Source organism: Silene latifolia, chromosome 9 (genome assembly GCF_048544455.1).
Source record: "Silene latifolia isolate original U9 population chromosome 9, ASM4854445v1, whole genome shotgun sequence".
Taxonomy (NCBI): domain Eukaryota; kingdom Viridiplantae; phylum Streptophyta; class Magnoliopsida; order Caryophyllales; family Caryophyllaceae; genus Silene; species Silene latifolia.
The window spans coordinates 8,252,576-8,279,200 of NC_133534.1; the positions used below are offsets into that span (position 1 = coordinate 8,252,576).

The 26,625-nt window shown below is 39.5% G+C and overlaps 1 protein-coding gene and 1 non-coding gene across 2 annotated transcripts; one reads left to right on the forward strand and one right to left on the reverse strand.

Annotated features, from left to right (window-relative positions):
- Window positions 1–3,722: 3,722 nt before the first annotated feature.
- LOC141602399 (aspartic proteinase nepenthesin-1-like) lies at window positions 3,723–26,422 on the forward strand. Its single transcript, XM_074422696.1, has 2 exons — window positions 3,723–5,523; window positions 24,822–26,422. Exon 1 carries the CDS (start codon window positions 3,899–3,901, stop codon window positions 5,288–5,290), a length of 1,392 nt encoding a protein of 463 aa, XP_074278797.1. The 5' UTR covers window positions 3,723–3,898; the 3' UTR covers window positions 5,291–5,523; window positions 24,822–26,422.
- LOC141603193 (small nucleolar RNA R71) lies at window positions 12,037–12,143 on the reverse strand. The gene has a single exon (XR_012525085.1). It is a non-coding gene; the product is annotated as a small nucleolar RNA R71 (small nucleolar RNA).
- Window positions 26,423–26,625: the final 203 nt, after the last annotated feature.

Consider the following 26,625-nt stretch of genomic DNA (forward strand, 5'->3'; position numbering starts at 1 on the left):
TTCAGATCCAATAAGTTGAGTTCAGTTCAATTCAGATCCTATAAGTTCAGTTCAGTTCAGATCAGATAAGTTTCAGTCCAAAAGAACAGGGCCTTAAAGTCTGAAATTTTCAAAATACTACCTAATAAGTCTATTTCTGCAAAATACCACCCAAAACACTACAACTAAGGCCCTGTTCTTTTGGACTGAAATTGTCCGAATCGAATCGAATCGAATGAACTGAACTAAATGGAGTGAATCGAAATGAATCGAACTTAATGGAGTGAATCGAATCGAATCGAATCGAATCGATCTCAATCAAATCAATCAATTGAATTGAACTGAAATAATAATAAAAAGATTATATTATTATTATTATTATTATTATTAAATATTATAATAAAAATAATACCAATAATAATAATAAATATTATTATAATATTATTCATTAATAATAATAATATATTAATATAATCTAATAATAATAATCTAATAAGATATATAAAAAATATAATAATAATATAATAATAAATAAAGTAATAATAATAATAATATATTAGTAATATAAATGATATCATTATTAATAATAATATAATATATTAATAATAATAATAACTAAAAAATAAATAATATAATAATAATAATAATAGGTCTAATATAACAACTTATTAACATAATAATATTAAATATAATAATAATAATAATAATAAATATGTGATTAATAATATTAATAATGAGTATATTAATAAAATAATAAATATTAAATAATAACTTATTAATATAATAATATTAAATATAATAATAATAATAAATATGTTATGAATAATATTAATAATAATAAATATATTAATAAAATAATAAATATAATATAATAATAATGATAATAATGATAATAATAATAATAATAATAATAAATGTATTAAATATAAATATAATAATATAAACAATACGAATTAATTATTAATAAATATAATAGTAAGATAATAAATATAAAAATAATAATAATAATAATAATAATAATAATAATAATAATAATAATAATAATAACAATAATAATAAAATTAACATAAAAATAATAATAAGAATATCAATAAGAATAATAATAGTAATGTTGAAATAAACTTGAACCGAATCGAATCAATTGAGTGAATCAATCAATCAATCGAATCGAATCGATTAGAACTGAAATTAAGTCCAAAAGAACAGGGCCTAAATATATTATACTACTTTTTTGACGAAAAGTGCGAATTTGGTACTAATAAGTTGCCGGAGCATGTAAAATGACAACTCTACCCTTACTTAACACACTCCTCCCAATTACCCACCTCACCCTCTCACATTTGCCACTCAACCTCTCTAATCTAATCATAACTCCTCTCATAGTACTGTAAACCACAATCATGTCAATGGACTTGAGCCATGTGAGTGAGAGTTTCTTGAAGACATCAAATTTCAGTTCTACTACAACAAAAACCAGAAAAATAAAAATAAAAAACGTAACCGGTTAATTGTTGAGAACGGAGCAGAATAATGGTAGAGAAGAGAGAGACTAATTAATGGAGACAAGAGTAAAGTTTAAGAGAGAGAAAACTTACCTTTAATGGAGGAGGGAAAAGTTGGGTTGAAGAAGAAGATGATAATGGAGGGAGGTTATGGTTTTGAATACTTATGTTGAATTAAGAAGGAGCAATATGGGTATAAAGTAATTGAAAAAAAAAAAAATTGGAACAAAGCCAATCTTACCTGAGATTGGTACAATTAGTTGTGTTTTCCGTCGAGTAGGTAGTAAACTGAGTATATTTGCGGTATTGTAGGTAGTAGTTTGCAGATTTAAGCATAATATGTAGTAAAATAAAAATTTCGAACTTTAATAGGTAGTATTTTGCCATTTTTCCTAATAAGAATAATGCAACATCTTTGCTCAGTTTAGAGTTCACATGTTAAAGCGCGAAAGTGACAATTAAAATCCTTAAGTTTAATCAATGGTGCAGTCAAGCCCCCTAATTTTCATATGTAGCATTTTAACCCCCTACCAATTTCTCCTCAAAATCTCACGAGAAAATCAACTATACTCTATACACTCTTGATTTTTATACGTATAATTTAAGTGCACAATTATATTATACAGTAACTATTCAAATACCTAAATTACATCAAAAAAAATCTAAACGTCTTCCTTCATCTCCTTCAATGTAATCAATTTGTTTATTGTTTTTCCTCAAGGTAATTAATTTGCAGTTACTTTCTTACTCTTTTATAAATTTGCATTTTTTATCCTATACTTTTATTGAGATTGTAGCTAAATAACCAAGCTCATGAAAATATTTGGTGCCTTTAGAGAGAAAAAGGATGAAGATAAAGATGTAGTACGTACTTGCAGGAAAAATCGTGTTTTTTACCTTCGTTATGAGAGAAAAGACGACTTATTTTATTGGGGTTGATGAAAGTTGTCATGTATATGACTGAGAGTAAGGACTAAGGTGTGATAAATGGTCTTGTATAATTTAATTATATATAGAAATTATACGTATAAAACCAAGAGTGTATAGAGCAGTAGTTCATTTTCTCATGAGATTTTGAGGAGAAAAAGGGAGGGGGTTGAATTTCACCTTTAGTTAGACTTAAGGGGGCTAATTGCTACATATAAAAGTTAGGGGGCTTGATTGCACCATTGATTAAACTTAAGGGTTTTAATTGCCACTTTCACGCATGTTAAAGTGAATTAATGCTTGCTTATCGAAGAGGTATTTGCCTAAAGTAGTTACAATGGAGATATAGCGGAAAATAAACTTTAATGCTCTGTTTGGCAAAATTACCTGAAAAAGTAACTGAAACCTGAAAATGTAGTTGAAAACTGAAAAGGTAACTGATAAGTTAACAGAAAATTAGGAACTGATAAGGTAACTGATTATATAAAAATATGTTTGGCAAACTAGCTGAAAATGTAGCTGATTTTGGTAAAATGACTTAAAAGGATATGAAAATTATTTAATATTATATAGAATAAAGGGGTACAAAATGGAAAATAAGTCATTTCAGGTACCTGATTTCTCAAATGCTACCCGAGGTAATATTTTATTCCAGGTACCTTATTTGACCAAATAAGCTACTTGTCAAACACTTGCAAAAAAATCAGGTAGCTGAAATTTTGGTCAAATAAGCTACATGAAATGTAGTGCCAAACGGAGCCTAAGTTCGAATTTCCTCGCATTGGATAATGTACTGCCCTAGCAGCTCATTTGGCAAAATAAAATATGAATTGCGCGTTACTTGTACATTATGCATTCGGCTTTTATCTATAAATTTGATCTTTCCTTGTACAAAATACTCGTTTATAGAAACCAACAATCCTGCACTTTTTTTGGTACATTAAGCAAGACCTACTGTAGAAAGAAATCAACTTGCTTATTTTTTTTTGGACAAATATCTCCACAATTTCATACCTTGCTTGAACAATATCAATTTCAATAATATTAAGCTAATACATCAAATATATTTAAGATTTTACCTTCAAAGATAATCAATATACAATTTTGTTCTATATATTCACATTTCATATTAAAAATAAAAGAAGGATTGTGAATGGTCATAATTTAAAACGGTCTTAAGCAAGACCTATTATAGAAAGAAATCTACATGTTTATCTTTTTTTTTTGCCAATTATCTACATTACATTGCGAGTGGTCTTAACTTAAAACGGTCTTAAGCAAGATCTACGGTAGAAAAAAACATACATGCTTGTCTTTTTTTTGCTAAATATCTCCATAATTTCATACTTTGCTTGAATATATCAACTTCAATAATATTAAGCTTATACATCGAACATATTTAAGATTTTATTTTCAGAAATAATCAATATACAACTTCCTCTATATTCATACATTTCACATAAAAAATTGAGCAAAAGAAAACTCATATAATGTCTAATGTACACAAACTAATCCTCTTTTTGTACCTTATTGACATAGGCATTCTATCATTAATCTCTAGCAACAATGGATTATCGATGAGAATGATTCCTATAGACTCACACCATTTACAAATTGTACCAGAAAAATTAACTACTTATGAACGACTTCAATTTTTTAACAACATAACAATGTCACGTATATACAATCGTCGAAAGCATTTATTCCCCGATAGAATCAAGTCACCATTGTCTTTGGTTCGGGCTTCTGTGTACGTAACTCAACTTCACTTGGGTGAAGGTGATACCGCTTACTCTCCTTATGTACTTTTGGACACCGGTTCTCAATTGACATGGGTTCAGTGTGAGGGTTGCGATCCTTGCTTTGAATTAGACAAAAATTTCGCATACAAAAAGTCTATTTCCTTTACACGAGTCAGTGTTAATGATGAGCTGTGTTCTCCACATGAATCTTATGACGGATCTTGTGGATTTTCTATTCTTTACGGAGACATGGAACCGTACATAGAAGCAAGTGGTCTTATTGGTAGAGAAACATTTCATTTTGAGAACTCTAGGACAAGCAATATGGATGCTTACCCAGGTTTAGCATTTGGATGTACACTTAAGAGCAAAAACGTTTATTTTGGATCAAAAGACATGCGTGGAAACGTTGTAGCTGGTATCTTTGGGCTTACTGGAAATCCAAGATCGCTCTTAACCCAACTTGATGCTCAAACCCATGGTAGATTTTTCTACTGTATACCACCAGCAATACACGAAACTTTAACAGAATCAACTATTTACTTTGGTGATGATGCCCAAATCACTGGTGATGCTACTAGACAAGTTCAAACCATTTCAATGCAAAGTAGTATCCATTACTATTTGCCATTAAGTGGAATTAGTGTTAATAAAAAACGACTACCAATCGATCCATCTATCTTTGAATATGTAGAAGGAGATTACACAAAAGGATTTATCATTGACTCTGGATCAACGTATAGCGTGTTACCAAGAAGTGCATATATTCCTTTAAGAAAGGCGATAGTCAAATTCTTTCGTGATGCCTATGATTGGATTCCTAGGCGTTCCGGACTAGCTTTTGATCTTTGTTATGCAATATACCCTTATTATGATCAAAAAATATTTCCAAATGTAATTCTTCATTTCTTGAGTAATGATCAAGTTGGAGAGATTGATTTGGTATTGACTAGGGAACACTTGTTTACTGTGGTGGAGAACAATCATGGTGAAGAAAGATTTTGTATGATGATTTTACCTATTGATGACCCTGGTCAGACCGTACTAGGTTCGTTTCAACAAGTAAATTTTGGGTTTTTATATGATGTTTACAATAGTCGTTTGTCTTTTGTTCCTCAGGATTGCAAAAACATGTCATAGGTTTATCTTAAGCTCTAATTTACGGAGTATGGTAATTAATAATGAGTTCATATTTCACTTTCTCATGATAAATTGTTGCAAATGATTCTTTATTAATTGACACCTTTAACTTATGCACAATGGGCACATGACTAAAAAAAAACTTAAAATGGGTTTTCTTATACGGAGAAATATACTGTAAGTGAACAATAATAATGGATTGATTTTGTATGTGAAGTATTCCAAAGATGGGAGTGATATAGGACCATTTTGCACTCTTTTTTCCTCTATTTTCATGCATACTAGATTTTGTGCCCGTGCATTGCACGGGTTTCAAATTTGTCCTTCCTCTAATTGTTTAGATCTTTTAATATCATTTTGAATGATACGTAAAAGTTGTATTTCAATTACTCAAATAAGGTACTCCGTATAAATCTTCCTATCTTATTAATTTGAACACCTTTCAATAAAGTTTCTTTCTTGTATAATGTAGTAACTGAAAGTTGCCGAAGTTTACTCCTTCCATCAGGGGCGCCTAATACCCCAGGCGACCACGGGCGGCGGAACCGGGCCTCTAGTTTTGGCCACTGAATTTATAAGCTTTACTGATAAAATTCAATATAAACCTCGATGTGTAATACATTTATACATTCATATTTAGGGCCTCATTTTTTTATGGTGGACCGAGCCTCTATTTACTTTAAGACGCCCCTGCCTTCCATTATCCCATCTAATTCATCACGTTTGGTATTGTCAAAAGAACCAAAGATATGAGAAACTTATATTCTCTCTTATAATGATTAGTTTACTTGGTCTCTAATGGAATATGAGTCTCTGATTGGCAATTAGCGAAAGCAGATTTTAAATAATAGATAACATTTGCATATTTAAAAAACATGTTCGAGTTAATTAACAAAGGAAAATGGGTTAGCACATGACAATTTTTTTTTATTATTTTAGTTAAATGAAGGCATAAGTAAATCTACTATTACAACATGCTACTCTTAGTAGCATATTGGAAGATAGTAGATTGCGTCCAATATGCCGTTATAATCTACGGTTTACCAAACTCATTGAAAGAGCATATTCAATGGTCAATCTACTATTTAACCCGAAATATGCTAATTTTTTACCAATATATTATTTATCAAACTGGGCTTAGTTGTGCTTCCCTCTCTCCTCTATTTGGGTCATTTGTGAAGGAAAATGGTATCCGTCACTCCAAAGTGACGGATACGTGCCGTCACAAATGAGATTTTGTGTAGTTTAAGGGTGTGACTTATTCATCTTATCTTTCCCCCCTTTCTAGAAAATAAACATGTATTTATTAAATGTTTATTTCATGGGAATAATTATCTTTATGTCTCTTATTCTCATATTAATCTATCCTAATGTTTAACTGAAAATAATCTCATATTTGACGTCATTTAACTTTCACTGAACTTGACTTTAAAAGCTTTGAATTCCTACCTAGAAACTTTGATGATGAGTATCGAATTCTAGCTTCTTCAAATGGCTTCCTACTCTTTTCACGACTATTTCGTACCCTCATGAAACGACCTATGTCGTATGCAAACCCTTCACGGGACAAGCGATAGTGCTACCCTTCACTGATTGCCATACAATACGGGTTTCCTATATTGTCTTGATTTATCAATTGGACAATAGTGTTATTAGTGTATATTTTTGTCTAATTATAATTATTAACATGCCATAAAAAATGAATCATACTTTAATTTAAGGTAAAGATACCAACTATATTATTATCAACAAAATTTGTGAAACACCACCCCACCCACTATCATCAACCACCATACCCGTCTGCCGGATTAGAAGCCCAGGCGACTCCAGAACTGTAATTTTCTTCCTTTTGTATATAATATATATATGTTTATTATTGTGAGACCGTCTCAGTTATTTAGCCTTATGTTCATAGTAGGAGTAGGGCTTTTACTGGCCATTCATCTCATTCATAAATTATTGTAGATTGGAGACAATGGTAGTCTCCAAGTTTTTCGAAACACTATTTTTATTTTCAAATAATTAACTCGATCACTTGACATAATTTGATTGGAATTTAATTATAGTTAAGATAAATTTTTGAAGATTTAAATATAGTTAAGATAAGATTTTGAAGAGTACATATGTTATGATTGTTAAATGATAGGAGAAGTTGTTGATTTGAAGGAAAGATTGGTAATGATTTAGGTTTAAGTAATGAATGTGTAATTAAACCCAATTTTCTGCAAATTGGGTTTTGTTTTTAATACAATATTTTGTGCATGTTTGGGGAGTTTGAGGAATTTGATGAATGTGGGGCGTGCTTTGATACACCTGATTTCGAGTTCTTAGGATGTGGTACCGGCTTTAGTCGTTAGTTTGATTGAATTTGCACCATTGTGTTTTTTTGGTATGTTAGATGCTTAAAACTCAAAATGTCCCATTTTGTAGATGTTTCCTTTGCATTGAGGATTCAACTATAGTCAGTATGGATGAAGTAGATATGGATGAGCCAACGACAGTTAGTCGAGCTGATGATGTTCGAGCCCCAGGTAAAGAAGGTGAGTTTTTGAGGGAGAGTCGGAATCTGGCGGGGCCAAGTGATAGAGTTATTCGTAGGGAAGGGGAATTGAGAAGGAGCTCGGTTAGACAGTTTAAAACCAAAACCAATAAAAAATGTTTCCATCACCACCATTAAATGCCAAAACCCAAAAAAATATCACCGTCTCCTCACCTCTTTAGTCAAAAAATGGTGGGAAATCCATCATCGCAAAGAAGGTGATTCTCCATACGCTTTGTAACTCCATCAAATCAAACTGCAATCTCCTTCAATCTCTCTCATCTCCCTCACAAAACAACAGAAACCCTAATTTTCATCTACTGGAAAAATCCCTAATTCTTTCTGCTAATCACACACTTTCGTATCGGAATTTCATTTTACAATTATATTCATATTTCTCAAATAACTAAGAGATGGAATCAAGTAAGAAAATACTCTTCAATATTATCTTGTATCTCTCCTGAAAGCGTATTCAACCCCATAATCCGATCCCCAGGAAACAAAAGCCCTGTATAAACCGCGAAATTCGCAGAGGTACACGAATATGGCTGAACATTCACACCCCAATTATCGGAATGCTCGTTGACAACAAAGCGATTCGATCTCGTCTATATATTGATTACCTCCATAATACCTTTGTCCCGGCATTCCCTCCGAATATTTATTCGTTAAATGACTCCCTAAGTCTTCCATTACCGCTCTACACACGAAATTCTCCGAAGCGATTAATTCACTCCCTTTATACTGCCTTTGCGTCTCCTTTTCGATAATGTCGAAGATTTGCGGGTCAGCCACCTGTGAAGACTGATTCCCCCATGCCTTAACCACACAATTACGCGATTCGACACTCGATTCGACACTCGATTCAACCATCACCCGCTTCGATATAGCTGTTGACGATGACGATACAGAATCCTCCCTATCACGACGTCGTTTCAAGCACATAGGGTGTCCTAATATCCGAAACTCAACCCCGTCAACATCTTCATCTTCTTCGACATCATTAATCGTATTGGCGTCGCCTTCACTTTCGCCGACGCTTCTTCGATTATCGATTCGGCGAGAGGTTTGGTCGAGTAATTGAAGAGCGAGAGAGGAATTAGGGTTTCCTCTTCGATTAGGGTTTGATGAAGGTGGTGGAAGTGATGAATTGTGTGGCGAGTGTCAGAATAACCCTAACGATGCACATAAGAAAAAAATTTTCCCTTTATTAAAGATGTTGGGTAGATGGAGTTTATATATAACACTATATTGTAGTGTTTGGTTTGATCTCAATTATTTACGGAGGATTATTTTTTATTACTTTGTTTATATACTTATCTTTTTAGATTATATACTTATCTTTTTAGATTAAGATTAATATTTACAAATTCTGTTTTTTTTCTACGACTAATATTATTATTTTAATTGGAGTGTTTTAAAAAACTTGGAGTCTCTAGAATTGCCTGAAAAAAGCCTCTTTTATATATATATATTGATTCGACCCCATTTGAGGCGGTTTTGTACCCCCTTTCCTCTCGTTTCTTGTCCCGATTCCCTTTTACTATAACACTGTGGCCCCCTTGCAGAAATTGAGGCGGGAACGGGCGAAATAAAGCTAGAAAGACGGGAAGACTAAGCCACGCATGAAAGATGAAGGAAGTGATGCTGAGAAGTACTCTCAGCCGGTAGGCCGGCAGCCGGCTATCCGGTTGGGAGTACATATATACACGAAATGAATGAGGAGGCAAGGAAGAAGTGTCCCTAGCCGGTGGCCCGGCGGCCGGCTAGCCGGCTGGGAAGACACAATGAGCTAGGAAACAAAGAAGTTGGAAGAAAGTTACAGGGATCTCCCAGCCGGTCAAATGACCGGCAGCCGGCTAGCCGGCTGGGAGTACCCCCAAAGGGTAAAAGTCAAGATTCGAGGTCAAAGGCGTCCCAGCCGGTCAGGGACCGGCAGCCGGTCGACCGGCCGTGCACACCTGATGACTTCCAAACTTGTTCAAAATTCCAGAGATCTCCCAGCCGGCCAAAGCACCGGCGGCAGGTTGACCGGCCGGGAGTGCGTATGCGTGTTTCAAAGCCCATTTCAATTTCTGTCCTAATTCTTGTGGAACCTATATATACCCCCTCTTAAACCCCTTTTGTACACACAACCCTAGATCCAGAATATTTCCCCTTTCAAGTTTGAAACTTTGTTAATCTCTTTGTTAATCTTTCCTTAATTAAGAGAGGTTCTTCAATTAAATAGTGTTTGAATTTGGGTTTGTAAGAAGATTGAAGGATTTCCTTCTTTATTATTTCTATCCAAATTCCTCCTTTGCTATTGTGTTGGTATTAATTCTCTCCCTATTTTCATTTGTTTACACTTTGTTCTTCTTTTATGTTTGTTTGATTGTTTATGTTAAAATTGTTGTTGTTGTTTGTTTGTTGTTGTTGATTTCATCATTGTTCATGTTTTCATTGTTTCTCTTTCCTTTGTTTCTCTTTCATTTGTTCATTCTTGGATAGTTGTCCTCAAAGACTTAATCTTTGAGTTGATTTGGTTAAAGATTGAGCCTTTTGGATTAGTTAACCTTGTTATTAGATAAAATCTCTTTCTCTCTTAATTATTGTTGAATTTGTTGCATGATTAGTAGTAAGATTCATCTTCCCACCATGTTTGTGACCAAAGTTTCCATTTTTTATTGTTTATTTTGCAATTAAGACCATGATTAGTGAGTAGTCTTCCACTAGGGCTCGGTTTGACCCAACATGAGTAATTTCGCTAATTGAATTTCATAAAGGCTAATTATTTGGGGAAATTGGTGAGGGTAGTTTAGAGGAATGACTTGGTTTATGGGTTGACTTTTGGGTAGTGTCGACTTACGACCCTTGACCACCAACGAGAGTTGGTTAGGTTGTGATTTGGATACCCGAGATTTGACCCTATTGTTGACCTTGGTTGAGACCGAAAGGGAGAACCGGGGTAGGACACCTCTAATCTAGCGTTTGAAATCAACCCTCGAGAGAGGGAGTGGGATGACCCGGGAATGGATGAGGGTTAATGACCTTAGCAAATAACCGGACTACCTTGGGAAAATGCATGTTTTTGGGGTAGTCGGGTATTGAGTTAGGGATTCCGAACTTCAAACCCGAGAGGGGGGTTGGTGGGTAGTACTAGTGTCCTATTTCGAACCCGAGAGGGGGGTCTTAGGCGAATTAGAGTCGTCACCTCTTCACCTAACTACCCTTGTGATTAGCCTAGAGATTTGATTATGTGGAATTACGAATTGTTTGGGAAGAACCGAGTCTTAGGTTTTTAATCCATTTGATTTACATCCTTTCATTCTATCTTGCTCCTTCTCCTATTTCTCTTTTAGTTTGTTTTACCTTATTGTCGATAGTTCTAGCATAACCTCCTCTCTTTATTGTCGACTTAGCTAAACCATAGAGTTAAAACGATTAGTAGTCTTCCTAGCTCCTTGTGGGATCGACCCTTAATAGTGTACAACGATAAAATCGTGCACTTGCGAGGTATAGCTTGATACCATCAAGTTTTTGGCATGAATTCTGCCGGGGAGTTCGGCTAGATATTAATTGTTTTCGTTCTTGTTTAGACTAAGTCTTTTGTTACTAACCCCTCTCTTAAGTGTGTAGGACTTTTTGCATGGTTAGGAGAGCTCGAAGAGGTCAACCAATTCGTCCGATTGACCACGAGATCGAAGCAACCGCGAGAAGACTAAATTCACTCCGTAGAAGAGGGCTTATAGAAACACCGATTCCTCAAGAAAATCCAGTAATTGAGGACCTTCAAGAAGAACCACGGGTCTTTGAAGCTTTCGAAAATCCTTTTGCAACACCGGAAACTGAAGTAACAATGGCCGCGGTTCCTATGAGAGACAACTTGGCTCCTAAAAAGGTGGTGAATCCGAGTATCGTCAAACCACTCATTCAAGCCAACAATTTCGATGTGAAAGCCACCTTGCTACAACTTGTCCAAGGGAACCAATTCGGAGGGGGAGCCACCGAAAACCCCAACGAGCATCTCAACGAGTTCTTGGATAGTTGTGACATGTTCAAGGCCAATGGAGTGACGGAGGATGTCGTACGCCTTAGGCTTTTCCCTTACTCTTTGAGGGGAAGTGCCAAGGAATGGCTTAAAAGTTGTGAACCCGACTCTCTTCGGACTTGGGACGATGTCTCTAAGGCTTTTCTCAACAAGTGTTTCCCACCCCAACGAACCGCAAGAATCAAGAGTGAGCTCCAAGGGTTCACCCAACAAGAAGATGAGACCCTCTATGAAGCATGGGAGAGGTACAAGGGCCTCCAAAGGCTATGTCCTCACCACGGTATTGGGGATGATGAGCTCATCAACAATTTCTATGAAGGGTTAAACAATGAGATGAAGATGAACCTTGATTCCGGCTCGAGGAAGGGAGCTTTGGATAAGATAGATCACAAGACGGCAAAAGAACTTATTGAAGAAATGGCTTCTCGTACCTTTCATTGGAACAATGATAGGCACAAGAGGAAAGGGAAGTCAACGGTTGAATCGGCAAACAATGTGGAAGTGAAAGAGATGATAGAAGAGCTTAAGCAACAAGTTGCTTTGATGAGCTCAAGCAAAACATCTAGCAATTCTTCTATGAGAAACCAAGTCTATAGTTGCGAGCTTTGTGGAGACCAAGGACACCCACCCAATGAGTGTCCTTTGGTGGTTGGAGATGGCAATTGTATGGAGCAAGTGAACGGGATATGGGAGTCTAGTCCGGCCAAGCAAGCATTTAACAACAACCAATATCACCCCGGAATGAGAGCCCACCCGAACTTCTCCTATGGCTCTCAAAATACCCAAAACCCAACCTTCCAACAAAAGTCACAACAACCAAACTTTCAAGCTCAAAAACAAAACACAACATTCAATCAAGGTCCACCGGGTTTCCAAGGAAGAACCTTCCAACCCAGACAACAACAATTTCAACCACTCAACCCACCAACCAACCCGCCTTTCCAACAAACCACCCAACCTTTCCAACAAACCACCCAACCGAAGTCAAGCTTGGAACTCATGATGGAACAATTGATGACTTCACAAAACCAACTTGTCAATACTCAAACACAATTCATCAACCATTCCACTCAAAAACATGACGAGACAACCTCATCCATCAACCAACTTAGGACCCAAATGCAAGCTTCTCAAAGGATGACGGACAACCAAATCTCCCAATTGGCTACCCAAATGAGCCAACTACAAGCTTCCCAAGGGAAATTCCCGGGTAAAACCGAGGAAAATCCGAAAACCATGAATGCTATCCACTTGAGGAGTGGTAGAGATTTGGAAGACCGGGAATTTGTCAAGAAAAGAAAGAGTAGTAGACCGGGTAATGTCATTGAACCTCAAGTTGTGGTTGAACCTCCTAAGGTAATTGAAGAAAAGGAGGGAGAAGAGGAACTCGTGGAAGTTGTTGTGGAAACTCCAAGAGTGATTGATGAACCAACAAAGGTGGTTGAAGAGCCTCAACAACAAGTTGTAAGAACTTATGTGCCACCAATCCCTTTTCCACAAAGGTTGGCAAGAGCCAAAATTGAACAAAAGTATGGGAAGTTCATGGACATGATGAAGGGTATCAACATTACCATGCCTTTCATTGATGCCGTAAAGGAGATTCCAAGCTATGGAAAGTTCTTGAAGGAGCTCATCTCAAACAAAAACTCCTTAAGCCCGACAACCACGGTGAACTTATCCAAGGAGTGTAGTGCAATTCTCATGAATGAGGCTCCTCAAAAGCTTGAAGACCCGGGGAGTTTTTCCATACCTTGTAAGATTGGGACCGTGCATATTGAGAGAGCCTTGTGTGATTTGGGGGCAAGCATTAGTCTTATGCCCCTCAAAATTTTCAAGAAATTGAAAGGTTATGAGCTTGCACCAACAAGGGTTTCTCTCCAACTTGCGGATAGGTCGGTAAGATACCCAATTGGTCTTGTGGAGGATGTCCCACTCAAGGTGGGGAAACTTGCATTCCCATGTGATTTCTATGTTATGGACATCCCCGAGGACTCAAATATTCCCATCATATTGGGGCGCCCTTGCCTTGCTACGGGGGGTGCCATGATTGATGTGAAGAATGGGAAGCTTTCTCTACAAGTGGGCGGGGAAAAGGTCGAATTCTCCTTGAACAAGGCTATGAAAGAACCTTCGGAAGAAAAGTCTTGTTATATGATTGATGTGGTCAAAGAATGGGTTGATATGAAGAAATTTGATGAAGACAAGGGTTTGCAAGGGTTCCTTGAGGGCAAGGTGAAAGATTGCAAGGAGCACCGGGAGTATGCTTTAGCTATGGAAGCGACAATTGAAGAAGACCCGGATAAAGAATTTGAAAGCTTGAGAGCAGATGGTAAAAAGGAGGAGAGATCCACGCCTCCTCAAGTGGAGTTGAAACCTCTTCCCTCTACTCTTAAACATGCTTTCCTTGGCCCTAATGACACTTACCCTATTATTGTCAATAGTGCACTCAATGACACCGAACTTCAAAAGCTACTTGATGTTGTGAGAAAATACAAGGATGTCATTGGGTACTCAATTGATGATATCAAGGGGATTAGCCCTTCTTTTTGCACCCATCGCATTCATTTGGAGGATGAGAGTGCATCTTCCATTGAGCCTCAACGCCGCCTTTACCCCGCTATGAAAGAAGTGGTTAGGAAGGAGGTGTTGAAGCTCTATGATGCAAGCATAATATACCCTATCTCCGATAGTGCGTGGGTGAGCCCGGTGCATGTTGTGCCAAAGAAGGGCGGGGTCACGGTAGTCACCAATGATAAGAACGAACTCATTCCAACAAGAGTCACAACCGGGTGGAGAATGTGTATAGACTATAGGCGCCTTAAAAAGGCAACTAGGAAAGACCATTTCCCCCTCCCTTTCCTTGACCAAATGTTGGAAAGACTTGCCCAACACTCTCATTTTTGCTACCTTGATGGGTTTTCGGGATTTTTCCAAATCCCGATTCACCCTAATGACCAAGAAAAGACCACCTTCACGTGCCCGTTTGGCACCTTTGCCTATAGGCGCATGCCCTTTGGGCTTTGCAATGCGCCGGCTACGTTTCAAAGATGCATGCTAGCGATATTTTCTGAATATGTTGAGAATATCATGGAGGTGTTTATGGACGATTTCTCCGTCGTAGGCACCTCATTTGATGGATGTCTAGCTAATTTGGGTAAGGTCTTGAAAAGATGTCAAGAGAGTGGTCTAGTCTTGAATTGGGAGAAATGTCACTTCATGGTGACATCCGGGGTCGTTTTGGGTCATGTAGTGTCAAGTAAAGGCTTGGAAGTTGATCAAGCCAAGATAGAAGTGATCAAAACTTTACCCCCTCCCACTAATGTCAAGGGAGTAAGAAGTTTTCTTGGGCATGCCGGTTTTTACCGGAGATTTATCAATGATTTTTCTTTGATTGCCCGACCTTTAACATTGTTGCTTGGAAAAGATGTGCCTTTCGAATTTACTAATGATTGTTTGGATGCTTTCAATAGGTTGAAGGAAGCTCTCATCACCGCTCCAATTATGCAACCTCCCACTTGGGGAGAACCTTTTGAGTTGATGTGCGATGCTAGTGATGTAGCGGTGGGAGCGGTGCTTGGACAAAAGAAGAATGGTAAACTCCATGCCATATATTATGCAAGCAAGACCTTGGATGTAGCTCAATCACACTACACCACCACCGAAAAGGAGCTTTTGGCGGTCATATATGCCATGAACAAGTTTCGTTCTTATTTGGTGGGCTCTAAGGTAATTGTGCACACCGATCACACGGCGTTGAGGCACTTGCTAATCAAGAAGGAGTCAAAACCACGCTTGATTCGGTGGATTCTTTTGCTACAAGAGTTTGATATTGAAATTCGAGACAAGAAAGGTGTGGAAAATGGGGTAGCCGATCATCTTTCTCGGTTATTACATGTGAAGGGTAAGGATGGATTGCCAATTGATGACTCCTTGCCGGATGATCAACTATTCGCACTTGCTTTGATGGATGTCCCTTGGTACGCGGACTATGTAAATTACTTGGTATCCGGGGTCATCCCACATGGTTATGACTCCCATAAGAAGAAGAAATTCTTTCACGATCTTAAGCAATATTTTTGGGAGGAACCGTGCCTCTACAAGGCTTGTGCCGACGGGATAATTAGAAGATGCATTCCGAATGAAGAAGTCCAACCCATAATCTCTAATTGCCATGACATGCCAAGTGGAGGGCATGGTAGTTCACGAAAAACCGCCGCAAGGGTGCTCCAATGTGGATTCTTTTGGCCTTCCCTATTCCATGATGTGGCCACCTATGTCAAGAAGTGTGACAAGTGTCAAAGAAGTGGTAACATTTCAAAGAGGCATGAAATGCCAATGAACTACATACTTGAAGTGGAGGTATTCGATGTATGGGGCATTGACTATCAAGGCCCTTTTCCCTCATCAAATGGGAATGAGTATATCCTTGTTGCGGTGGACTACGTGAGCAAATGGGTGGAAGCAATCCCAACAAAGACTTGTGACGCGAAATCGGTGACCAAACTCATGGAGACAATCATATTCCCACGGTTTGGAGTTCCACGAATTGTGATTAGTGACCGTGGAACTCATTTCCGGGAAAGGACTCTTGATGCTCTACTCAAGAAACATGGGGTGCAACATAGGCGGAGTCTTGCCTATCACCCACAAGCTAACGGCCAAGCCGAAATCTCTAACCGCGAAATCAAGATGATCCTTGAAAAGACCGTGAGCCGGTCAAGGAAAGATTGGTCTACCAAGCTCAATGATGCATTGTGGGCTTACCGGACCGCTTTCAAAACACCGATAGGAACTTCACCGTTCCGGTTGGTGTACGAGAAGCCTTGTCATTTACCGGTTGAGTTGGAGCACAAAGCGCATTGGGCCATCCGACTCCTTAACTTTGATTTGAAGAGTGCCGGAGAGAAGCGGCTACTTGACCTCAATGAGCTTGAAGAATTTAGGCTAGAGGCTTATGAGAGCTCTAGATTGTATAAGGAGAGGACCAAAAGATTCCATGACAAGGCCATCATTCGGAGAGAGTTCAAGGAGGGAGAGTTGGTTCTCCTCTTTAACTCAAGGTTCAAGTTGTTTGCGGGAAAGCTCAAGTCTAAGTGGTCGGGACCCTTCACCGTGGTCCGAGTCTTTCCACATGGTGCTATTGAAATATCCGATGGGAATCAATCCTTCAAGGTGAACGGGCAAAGGCTCAAGCACTACGTTGCCGGAACCCCTATCATCAAGAATGTGAGCTCTATCGCCACCTTTCTTCCAAATTATTGATTGTTATTCATAACTCCGTCGAGCCTACGACATTAAACAAGGGCGCTACATGGGAGGCAACCCATGCAATTTTGTATATATCATGCATTTAGGTAGAATTTGAGGAATTTTGGATGGATACTACTTGTCAATTCGATTGTTGTCGGTCACGATTGTTGGAGATTTGGGGTTTTTGTATGATGAACAAGCGATTGACCATTTATTGGCCTTTATCCGACGTCCCGAGTCGGGTTTGAAAGTTGAAAACACGAGAATCGAGGCAAATAGATGATGGGAATTGGAATAAGGGTATATTGGAGAAACCATGATGAAGTGTATTCCCAGCCGGGTGACCGGCGGCCGGTCTTCTGACCGGCTGGGGAGTTTCTGTAAAATCAAAGAAGTTTAGTTGAATTAACAAGGAAGGTATTCCCAGCCGGCTGGCCGGCAGCCGGTCCACCGGCTGGGAGTACGTGTATTTGGGTTTTTGCTAAATTTCACCCTTGAGAGAAGTCCCAGCCGGCAGGCCGGCAGCCGGCCCACCGGCTGGGAATGCCTATATGAAGAAAATGGGGATTGGGTGACCTCCCAGCCGGGTGACCGGCGGCCGGTCTTTTGACCGGCTGGGAGTCTTCTGATATTTTTTTGAAAGTTTTGAAAATCACCCGAACTCCCAGCCGGGCGACCGGCGGCCGGTCTCCTGACCGGCTGGGAGTACTCTGATCGTGTTTTAACACAAAAATCACCCAAAATTAACTCATTTTTTCGACTCATTCCTTCTCTCATCTCTCACTCTTAACCCTACCTCCCCTACACCCACCTCACCTCAACCACCAACAACCACCCTACCACCACCCTACCACCATCAAACCCACACAAACCTCCTTCCCTCCCTTAGCCCTCCATCAAATCACAAAAAATGGCCCCAAAGAAAAGAGTGAGAAGGGGGGACTTGGCACTTCAACAGGCGGAGGCGGTAGCGGCGGCGACGACCGACATGAGCACCGATCCCGACTTCCCGGATGTCCAATTCGTTTCCATCACAATGAAAGGTAAATTCGTTTTATTTAAAAAACGCCCCATTGCCACCACCCGATTTATTGATAGACAATCCATGCGGGAGTTAGGGCTAGACCAAGTTACCCTTGATTTGTTTGAGGGGGTGGGAATGAAATTGATGTACGGGATGCATGAGAAAACCTATGCCCGTCTCACTTGGGAGTTTTTGAGCTCCCTCCGTATTGACAAGCATCGCCAAACCCAAAAGGTAGCCTTTTTGCATTTCCGATTGATGAACAAGGACTACTCCTTGACCCTTCCGACCTTTGCTTCCCATTTCGGGCTTGACACAAGCCCCCCTCACAAGGCACCCGATACCTTTGACCATGGTGCCTTATGGAAGGCTATTACGGGTTTAGATGATATTCCGGGGGTCAAGAGAGTCGCCAACACTGTCCATAATGCGGCTATACGGGTTTGGCATAGGTTCATGGGGTGGACTGTTTTTGGCCGTGAGGAAAATCACAATTTCCGAACGGAAGAGTTGGAAATTCTCGGCTCTTATCTTCGTTCCAACCCCACTACTTTCAAAATTGACATTGCCCACCACTTGGCCCTCACATTACAAAGGCTTAGCAATTCTCCGGCCTCTTCTACGGCCGTTGTTGTGGGAGGACTCATCACCCACTTGATTAAGCGGCTTAACCGGAGAGTCAACTTGAGTGGAATGCGTTATATGATTGGTGATACGATGTTTATCAAGAGCTATATCCACCACAACCTCGGTTGGTTGAAGACCAACCCGAATGATGGCCTAGACTATTGGCAAATTCGGGTGGATGGAGTTGATCGAAATTCTATCCCTCTTCCCAACCCCGACAAGATGAAGGTAGTGCCTAACTCGGAGTATTATTTGCTTGAGATTGAAAATCTTGAAGACCCCTCTATCCCCCAACAAATTAACCCAAATCTTCGGTATACTCGTGGCCGACCCATCATTCCCGCAAGGTCTACCTTGCGGTATGCCACACCATCTACTCCTTTTGTCCCCAGGCCCTTCCAACAAGGAGAGGGGTCCTCCAGTCAACAAAAATCGCCCCCTCTCCACGCCGACCTCATTTCCTTCATGGAGGAGATGAAACTTAATATGGCCAACGCCGCAAGTGAGCGGCATGGGCTTCAACAACGACTTGACCGGATTTACTATGACCATTCTCTTGGTCAATTCCCGGTCTATGATGATTGTATGAGGAACCAATACAAACACCCCTCCAACCTTCACCCCTCTTACTATTTATTCCCGGATGGCGGACATCCGGAAGATGGGACCTTCCGCTACGGAGATATTAACTTGCGGCCCGACTACTTTAGCGCCCCGGTCTTTCCCACCCCGCCTACCACCCAAGGGGAGGGACATGACTCGAGGTGGTTTGGGGGTGCCCCTTCAATCTTCCAAGAGGGCGGGTCTAGTGGAGCCGGAGGGAACTCGGAGGCGTTCGTCGGCATGAGCTCGAGGATGGATGTGTTTGGTTCGGATGCCCTATTGAACACGGACGATTTTATCCGTGAGTCCGAGTTCGGGGCAATTCAAGGTGATGGTGATGGTAATGATGATGATGGAGATGGTGATGGTGATGACAACTTTGAGTAGAGCCTAGTAATGAGGGCTCCACTTCTTCTTCCCTTTTCAATCCAAAGCCGTCGGTATGCTCCCCTCATTCAATCCAAATGACAAGTACGATCTCTCCCTTTTATCCAAATTCTCTCCTTCACGTTTAATTTTTCGCATGCATTTAGTCGATAATTCATTTAGTTGCATCATATAGGATTGCATTAGATTTCAATTTTGTAATATATTGTCACATTTAGTAATTACATTCACTTAGCATAACTTGCATTGTCATTTAAATTTTGCATATAGAATAGAGCATGCATTGCATTTTCAAAATAAAAACCAACTAAAAATTGAGAAATGACCAAAAACCACCAAAAACATGTTACTTTATTTCACTAAATTGCCCTCCCATGTCTATAAATAAGTGTGGGGAGGGCCTAAAAAAACAAAAAAACATGCTTTTAATTTGAAATTCCCTCCACACATTTATTTCCATTTGGAAGTAGTGTAAATAAATAAGTGTGGGGAGGGAGTTCTTATAAAAAAAAAAAATCAACAAAAATATGTCTTTTTAATTTTTCAAAAACAAAAAATCACAAAAATATGTTATTTTCCCTTTGAAAAATCAAAAATCAAAAAAATATGTTCCTTTCTTTTTCTTATTCACTCCCTATGCTTTTGTCCATTGAGGACAATGTACATCTCAAGTGTGGGGAGGGAAATATCCACTCTTGTGAATATTGGTATATATTTGTAAATGCTTGTAAATTTAAGAAAAATCAAGAAAATGCCTAAAAATTGAAAAATTTCTGGAAAATTCAAAAAAAAATTTTGCATTGTATATATATGTTTTGTCTAACCTTTGGCATGGCACATTGACCACTTGAGGCAAAAGGAACTTGAAGACCGCTTGGTATAATCCTTCCTACCTCTTGCTCCTTTTACTATTCTTTCTTTTTGGTATCTCGGATATTTTGAAGGAGAATGGGAATTTTGTTGCTTTGGGTGTCTCCTCGGGAGACCGTTTGGAATTTTGGTGTTGATGTGCTGCTAGGTTTAGCCAATTTGTTGCACGTTTCATTTCATGTTTGTTTAAATTTCCGCATGCATTTGTTCACATGTAAATACTTGTTGCACTTCTTTCTTTTTGCATTGAGTTTGTAAATAAGTTTTTAAGGAAGAACATGGTCAAGGGAAGGGAACCAAGTACCCCTATGATGAACTAATGTACCCAATTGTGCCTTTCCCCTCCTCGTGACTCGCACCCGTGGCCTCTTAGTTAGCCGAGGAAGGAGGGCTTGACCAACGAGTTTGGACCGACCTTGTGAGACCTAGGGCCGTAGACTAGACCTTTGGTTCGACTTAGCTACTCAAAGGTAAGGGTAGAGCCTCTTAGGGTGGGTACATTCATACCCCGCCCTCATCTAGGTTCGAGAGTAGGTCTCCTCGCGAGGCGTGTCACATCATTACGCATAAGTGTGTCGCGTCGTCCTTAGATCATGAAATTGCATTACATTTTTGTGCACATGATATGAAGCATAAATCAGTTTTTATGAACCTCACAATAGCCAAATAGCCATGTTTTCTCCCCTACATCGTTTCTCTTTTTGATTCACCCCCTTTGAACTTAGCCTTTTCATTTGGCAAACCCACTTAAAATAGCTACGTTCCCATAACCACCCTTCCTTAATCAAGAATTGGTCGGTTTTTGTAGTTGTGTTGTAGGAGGTGATTTGGGTCGTGATGGTGGATGGCTTGCACGTCCACTTGGGTCGGATTTCGATGTGAAATTGGTTTTGTATAAAAAAATAATAAGAGGTTGTAAATTGTAATGAAAAAGCAAAATAGAAAAGTGAAAATGTCGTGAAAAATCAAAAATAGTAAGTCATGTTGTATATATGTTTTAAAGAAAAGAAAAAGGCAAAGTAACACCCCTCCTCATCAATAAACGGGGTAGAAAAAGCCGTTGCTAAATAAAAAGGGGCAAATTGATGTTTTTCCAAAGATGAGTCGGGTTTACACATTTTTTTGCATGGCTTGGGAAACCGAGTCGTTGTTACGGTGTAGACGTTACCATTTGTTGAAATAAAAGGAGTCTTATCAAATTTTTCCTACTGGAGTTGGGTTTATGCAATTTTTGCATAGTTTTGGTCATCAATGCTATGTTAGGGCATAGACGTGTCTCATGTGTTGCAATAAGAGATGGGATGTGATGTGTCGACGATTCTTGATTTGAGCCCCACATGTCCAAACGGTGCTTGCACCAATCCCGTTTCGACCTACTCCTTAGCCCCGTTGTAACCCTTGCTTCATTTTTGTGTGCATTTTGCCATGATTTGCATTTCATTAGACAAAGGACGGTTTTACACATTAGATTGCGGGCACGTTTTCGCTAGTTGAGTTAGTTGAGTGATTTTGGTTACTTTTTGTCACAAAAATCACCTTGTTCTTTCATTGAGTGACGAGTGAAAACCGTGAGGATGTCGTTGCCTTGGTTTCCTTGGTCATGGGTCCTTTGGTTGAATCTTGTGTCGGTTTTGTAATTCTCGGCGGACTTGCCCTTTCTTCCCTTTCCCCGCTCTTGAATTTGTTTCTTGAGCATTGGTCACACAAGGGTTGCTTGAGTCATGCTTAGGGGGTTGGCACCTCCGTTGGAACTTCTGAGACGGTACTCCCGACCGAGACCATGTTTTGTTGTTTGAAAAAATCCGACCACTTAGATGAGGAAAGTGGATCATTTTGTTAGATGCATTCTATTTGTTGATTACGTGCTTTCATGATGAATGTGTCAAGAGTTTTGTAGCAAGACCCAACTTGCCTTACAATAGGGCACTCTCCCCTCATGGGTGTCAAATTGTGAGTTGAAGGGGCGTTGAGTGCGCTAATACTCGATCGGCTTAAGTAGTAGTCTAGTTGAGTGATACTTATATTGTGCATCCACTCTCCATATCTATCATAATAATGCTTTGTACATTTGGTTGAGGACTTACTCGGGGACGAGTAAGGTTCAAGTGTGGGGAGGTTTGATATAGGACCATTTTGCACTCTTTTTTCCTCTATTTTCATGCATATTCGACCCCATTTGAGGCGGTTTTGTACCCCCTTTCCTCTCGTTTCTTGTCCCGATTCCCTTTTACTATGACACTGTGGCCCCCTTGCAGAAATTGAGGCGGGAACGGGCGAAATGAAGCTAGAAAGACGGGAAGACTAAGCCACGCATGAAAGATGAAGGAAGTGATGCTGAGAAGTACTCTCAGCCGGTAGGCCGACAGCCGGCTAGCCGGCTGGGAGCACATATATACACGAAATGAATGAGGAGGCAAGGAAGAAGTGTCCCCAGCCGGTGGCCCGGCGGCCGGCTAGCCGGCTGGGAAGACACAATGAGCTAGGAAACAAAGAAGTTGCAAGAAAGTTACAGGGATCTCCCAGCCGGTCAAATGACCGGCAGCCGGCTAGCTGGCTGGGAGTACCCCCAAAGGGTAAAAGTCAAGATTCGAGGTCAAAGGCGTCCCAGTCGGTCAGGGACCGGCAACCGGTCGACCGGCCGTGCACACCTGATGACTTCCAAACTTGTTCAAAATTCTAGAGATCTCCCAGCCGGCCAAAGCACCGGCGGCCGGTTGACCGGCCGGGAGTGCGTATGCGTGTTTCAAAGCCCATTTCAATTTCTGTCCTAATCCTTGTGGAACCTATATATACCCCCTCTTAAACCCCTTTTGTACACACAACCCTAGATCCAGAATATTTCCCCTTTCAAGTTTGAAACTTTGTTAATCTCTTTGTTAATCTTTCCTTAATTAAGAGAGGTTCTTCAATTAAATAGTGTTTGAATTTGGGTTTGTAAGAAGATTGAAGGATTTCCTTCTTTATTATTTCTATCCAAATTCCTCCTTTGTTATTGTGTTGGTATTAATTCTCTCCCTATTTTCATTTGTTTACACTTTGTTCTTCTTTTATGTTTGTTTGATTGTTTATGTTAAAATTGTTGTTGTTGTTTGTTTGTTGTTGTTGATTTCATCATTGTTCATGTTTTCATTGTTTCTCTTTCCTTTGTTTCTCTTTCATTTGTTCATCCTTGGATAGTTGTCCTCAAAGACTTAATCTTTGAGTTGATTTGGTTAAAGATTGAGCCTTTTGGATTAGTTAACCTTGTTATTAGATAAAATCTCTTTCTCTCTTAATTATTGTTGAATTTGTTGCATGATTAGTAGTAAGATTCATCTTCCCACCATGTTTGTGACCAAAGTTTCCATTTTTATTGTTTATTTTGCAATTAAGACCATGATTAGTGAGTAGTCTTCCACTAGGGCTCGGTTTGACCCAACATGAGTAATTTCGCTAATTGAATTTCATAAAGGCTAATTATTTGGGGAAATTGGTGAGGGTAGTTTAGAGGAATGACTTGGTTTATGGGGTGACTTTTGGGTAGTGTCGACTTACGACCCTTGACCACCAACGAGAGTTGGTTAGGTTGTGATTTGGATACCCGAGATTTGACCCTATTGTTGACCTTGGTTGAGACCGAAAGGGAGAACCGGGGTAGGACACCTCTAATCTAGCGTTTGAAATCGACCCTCGAGAGAGGGAGTGGGATGACCCGGGAATGGATGGGGGTTAATGACCTTAGCAAATAACTGGACTACCTTGGGAAAATGCATGTTTTTGGGGTAGTCGGGTATTGAGTTAGGGATTCCGAACTTCAAACCCGAGAGGGGGGTTGGTGGGTAGTACTAGTGTCCTATTTCGAACCCGAGAGGGGGGTCTTAGGCGAATTAGAGTCGTCACCTCTTCACCTAACTACCCTTGTGATTAGCCTAGAGATTTGATTATGTGGAATTACGAATTGTTTGGGAAGAACCGAGTCTTAGGTTTTTAATCCATTTGATTTACATCCTTTCATTCTATCTTGCTTCTTCTCCTATTTCTCTTTTAGTTTGTTTTACCTTATTGTCGATAGTTCTAGCATAACCTCCTCCCTTTATTGTCGACTTAGCTAAACCATAGAGTTAAAACGATTAGTAGTCTTCCTAGCTCCTTGTGGGATCGACCCTTAATAGTGTACAACGATAAAATCGTGCACTTGTGAGGTATAGCTTGATACCATCAGGGAGTCTGTTAATCCCTTATACACTAAGGGGGCGTTTGATTCAACAGAGGAAAAGAGAATGAAAACAAGAAAGGATAAAAAAGGGAAATGAATGATATTTAGCCCTATTTTAACTTCTTGCATTGTTTGGTAACAATAAGAAAAGAATTCCCTCACAATCATCTGATAATCCATTTTAGTGACACTCACCAAAACTACCAGCCATGGTCGACCAAGAGACTTCATTGGCGCCGGCGACAATCCCACGTCGCCGGCAACACCTTCCCACTCAAAGCCTTTTCTCGCGGTCCTCCCCACCCCCATGCGAAATTGTGAAACTATGAGACGGTTGATTCTCAGGTTCCTAATTCACCTGCACAAGATGACTCAGAACCAAAGAATAAGGCTAGACATAAAGCCAAAGGTCAACGAAAACAGAGCATGACTGATGCTGCAGGTTAACAGTGATATTAAAGAAGGGAGTTAGTTGATAGGTTGTTAGTACGTTGTTAGAGTTTCCGTATTTTCAGGAAATCTGTTAGAAAGTTGTTAACAGATATTTCTTTATATGTTTCTAGAATTCATTTGTATATAAATAGGTTGTATTTTTTTATTTGTAAGTTAATGAAATACATTCACAATTTTAATTTACTCTGTTGCAAATCAGTTACAACAAATTCTTAATCGAATTCTTTCATCTTCTCCAAAAGCTTAAAGCTTCATTAATGGCGGTTTCATGTGAGAGGATCCATGTTTTAACATGGTATCAGAGCAGGCTTTTGACCTGACTCTATTTCTCCATCACTCTTCCGCATATCACAAATCAAATTCTTGTTTTGTAGTTCATTTTGTTTTGTTTTTCAGATAAAAATCAACCGTCTCATAGAAACAGATAATAGTTTTCGAGAAATTGAAGGGACAACAAGGACATTGGTAAATGCAAGAGATCAAGAGGGATAAGGGATAGAAAAAGAACCGTGGTGTGTGATTGGTAATGCCGACCCGTCTCCAATGATGAGATCGTCTGGACCGCCGTATGGGGCATGGAGGGAGAGGGTTTGTATAGGGTTTAGGGAAGTCCTTGAATGATTTGAGCCGTAATGTCCTCATCATCCATGGGCTTACCGAGATGGGCGAGTTGAACGGTGCAAGCTTTGATTGCGAGCATGTAGTCAGTAATTGTGCTCTCACCAAGGCTAATGTGACGGAGTCGATCCTTAATTTGGAGGATGTGACCCCGATACGGATTGGCATAGGTACGGACAAGGGTTTGCCACGCTTCTCGAGATGTGGTTGCATCGAGAATGATGGCAGAAATCGATTCATGGAGGGTGCCGGTGAAGGGACCGCGATACATCACATGTAGCAGCGGAAGACAGAAACGCGGTCCTCCTGAGACCTATTGCATTTAAAAACTTGTAAAACTGAGTAAAGGGACACATACTTTATGCGTAGACAATAAATTGGTCTAACCCCGAAAATACGGAGTCTCTAGTGTATCCACACCGGTAGATAAACTAACGTTCTCAACCCTTGAGACGACTTCGGAATATAGAGAAATACTTTCTCACTTTTGTATTTATACGAGAGGAACACGATATACGAACTTGTTCGCATGTCTTACAAAAATGCACGGCCAAGTACTATTTATAGGAAACAATTTTTTAGTCTCCAAGAAATAAACTTGGCTAAGCAAACTAAGGATGAAAGGCACGTGGCATACTTGGATAAACATGGCATGCTTTTATACCATATTACACCCATAAGGCACGTAGCCTATAATGGCCATCCTTATCCTTTTCAGTCCGATCTCTCATACAATCGT

What these genes read in the sequence shown, in the direction of transcription:
- LOC141602399 (XM_074422696.1), top strand. Translation starts at nt 3,899, where the DNA reads ATGTCTAATGTACACAAACTAATCCTCTTTTTGTACCTTATTGACATA.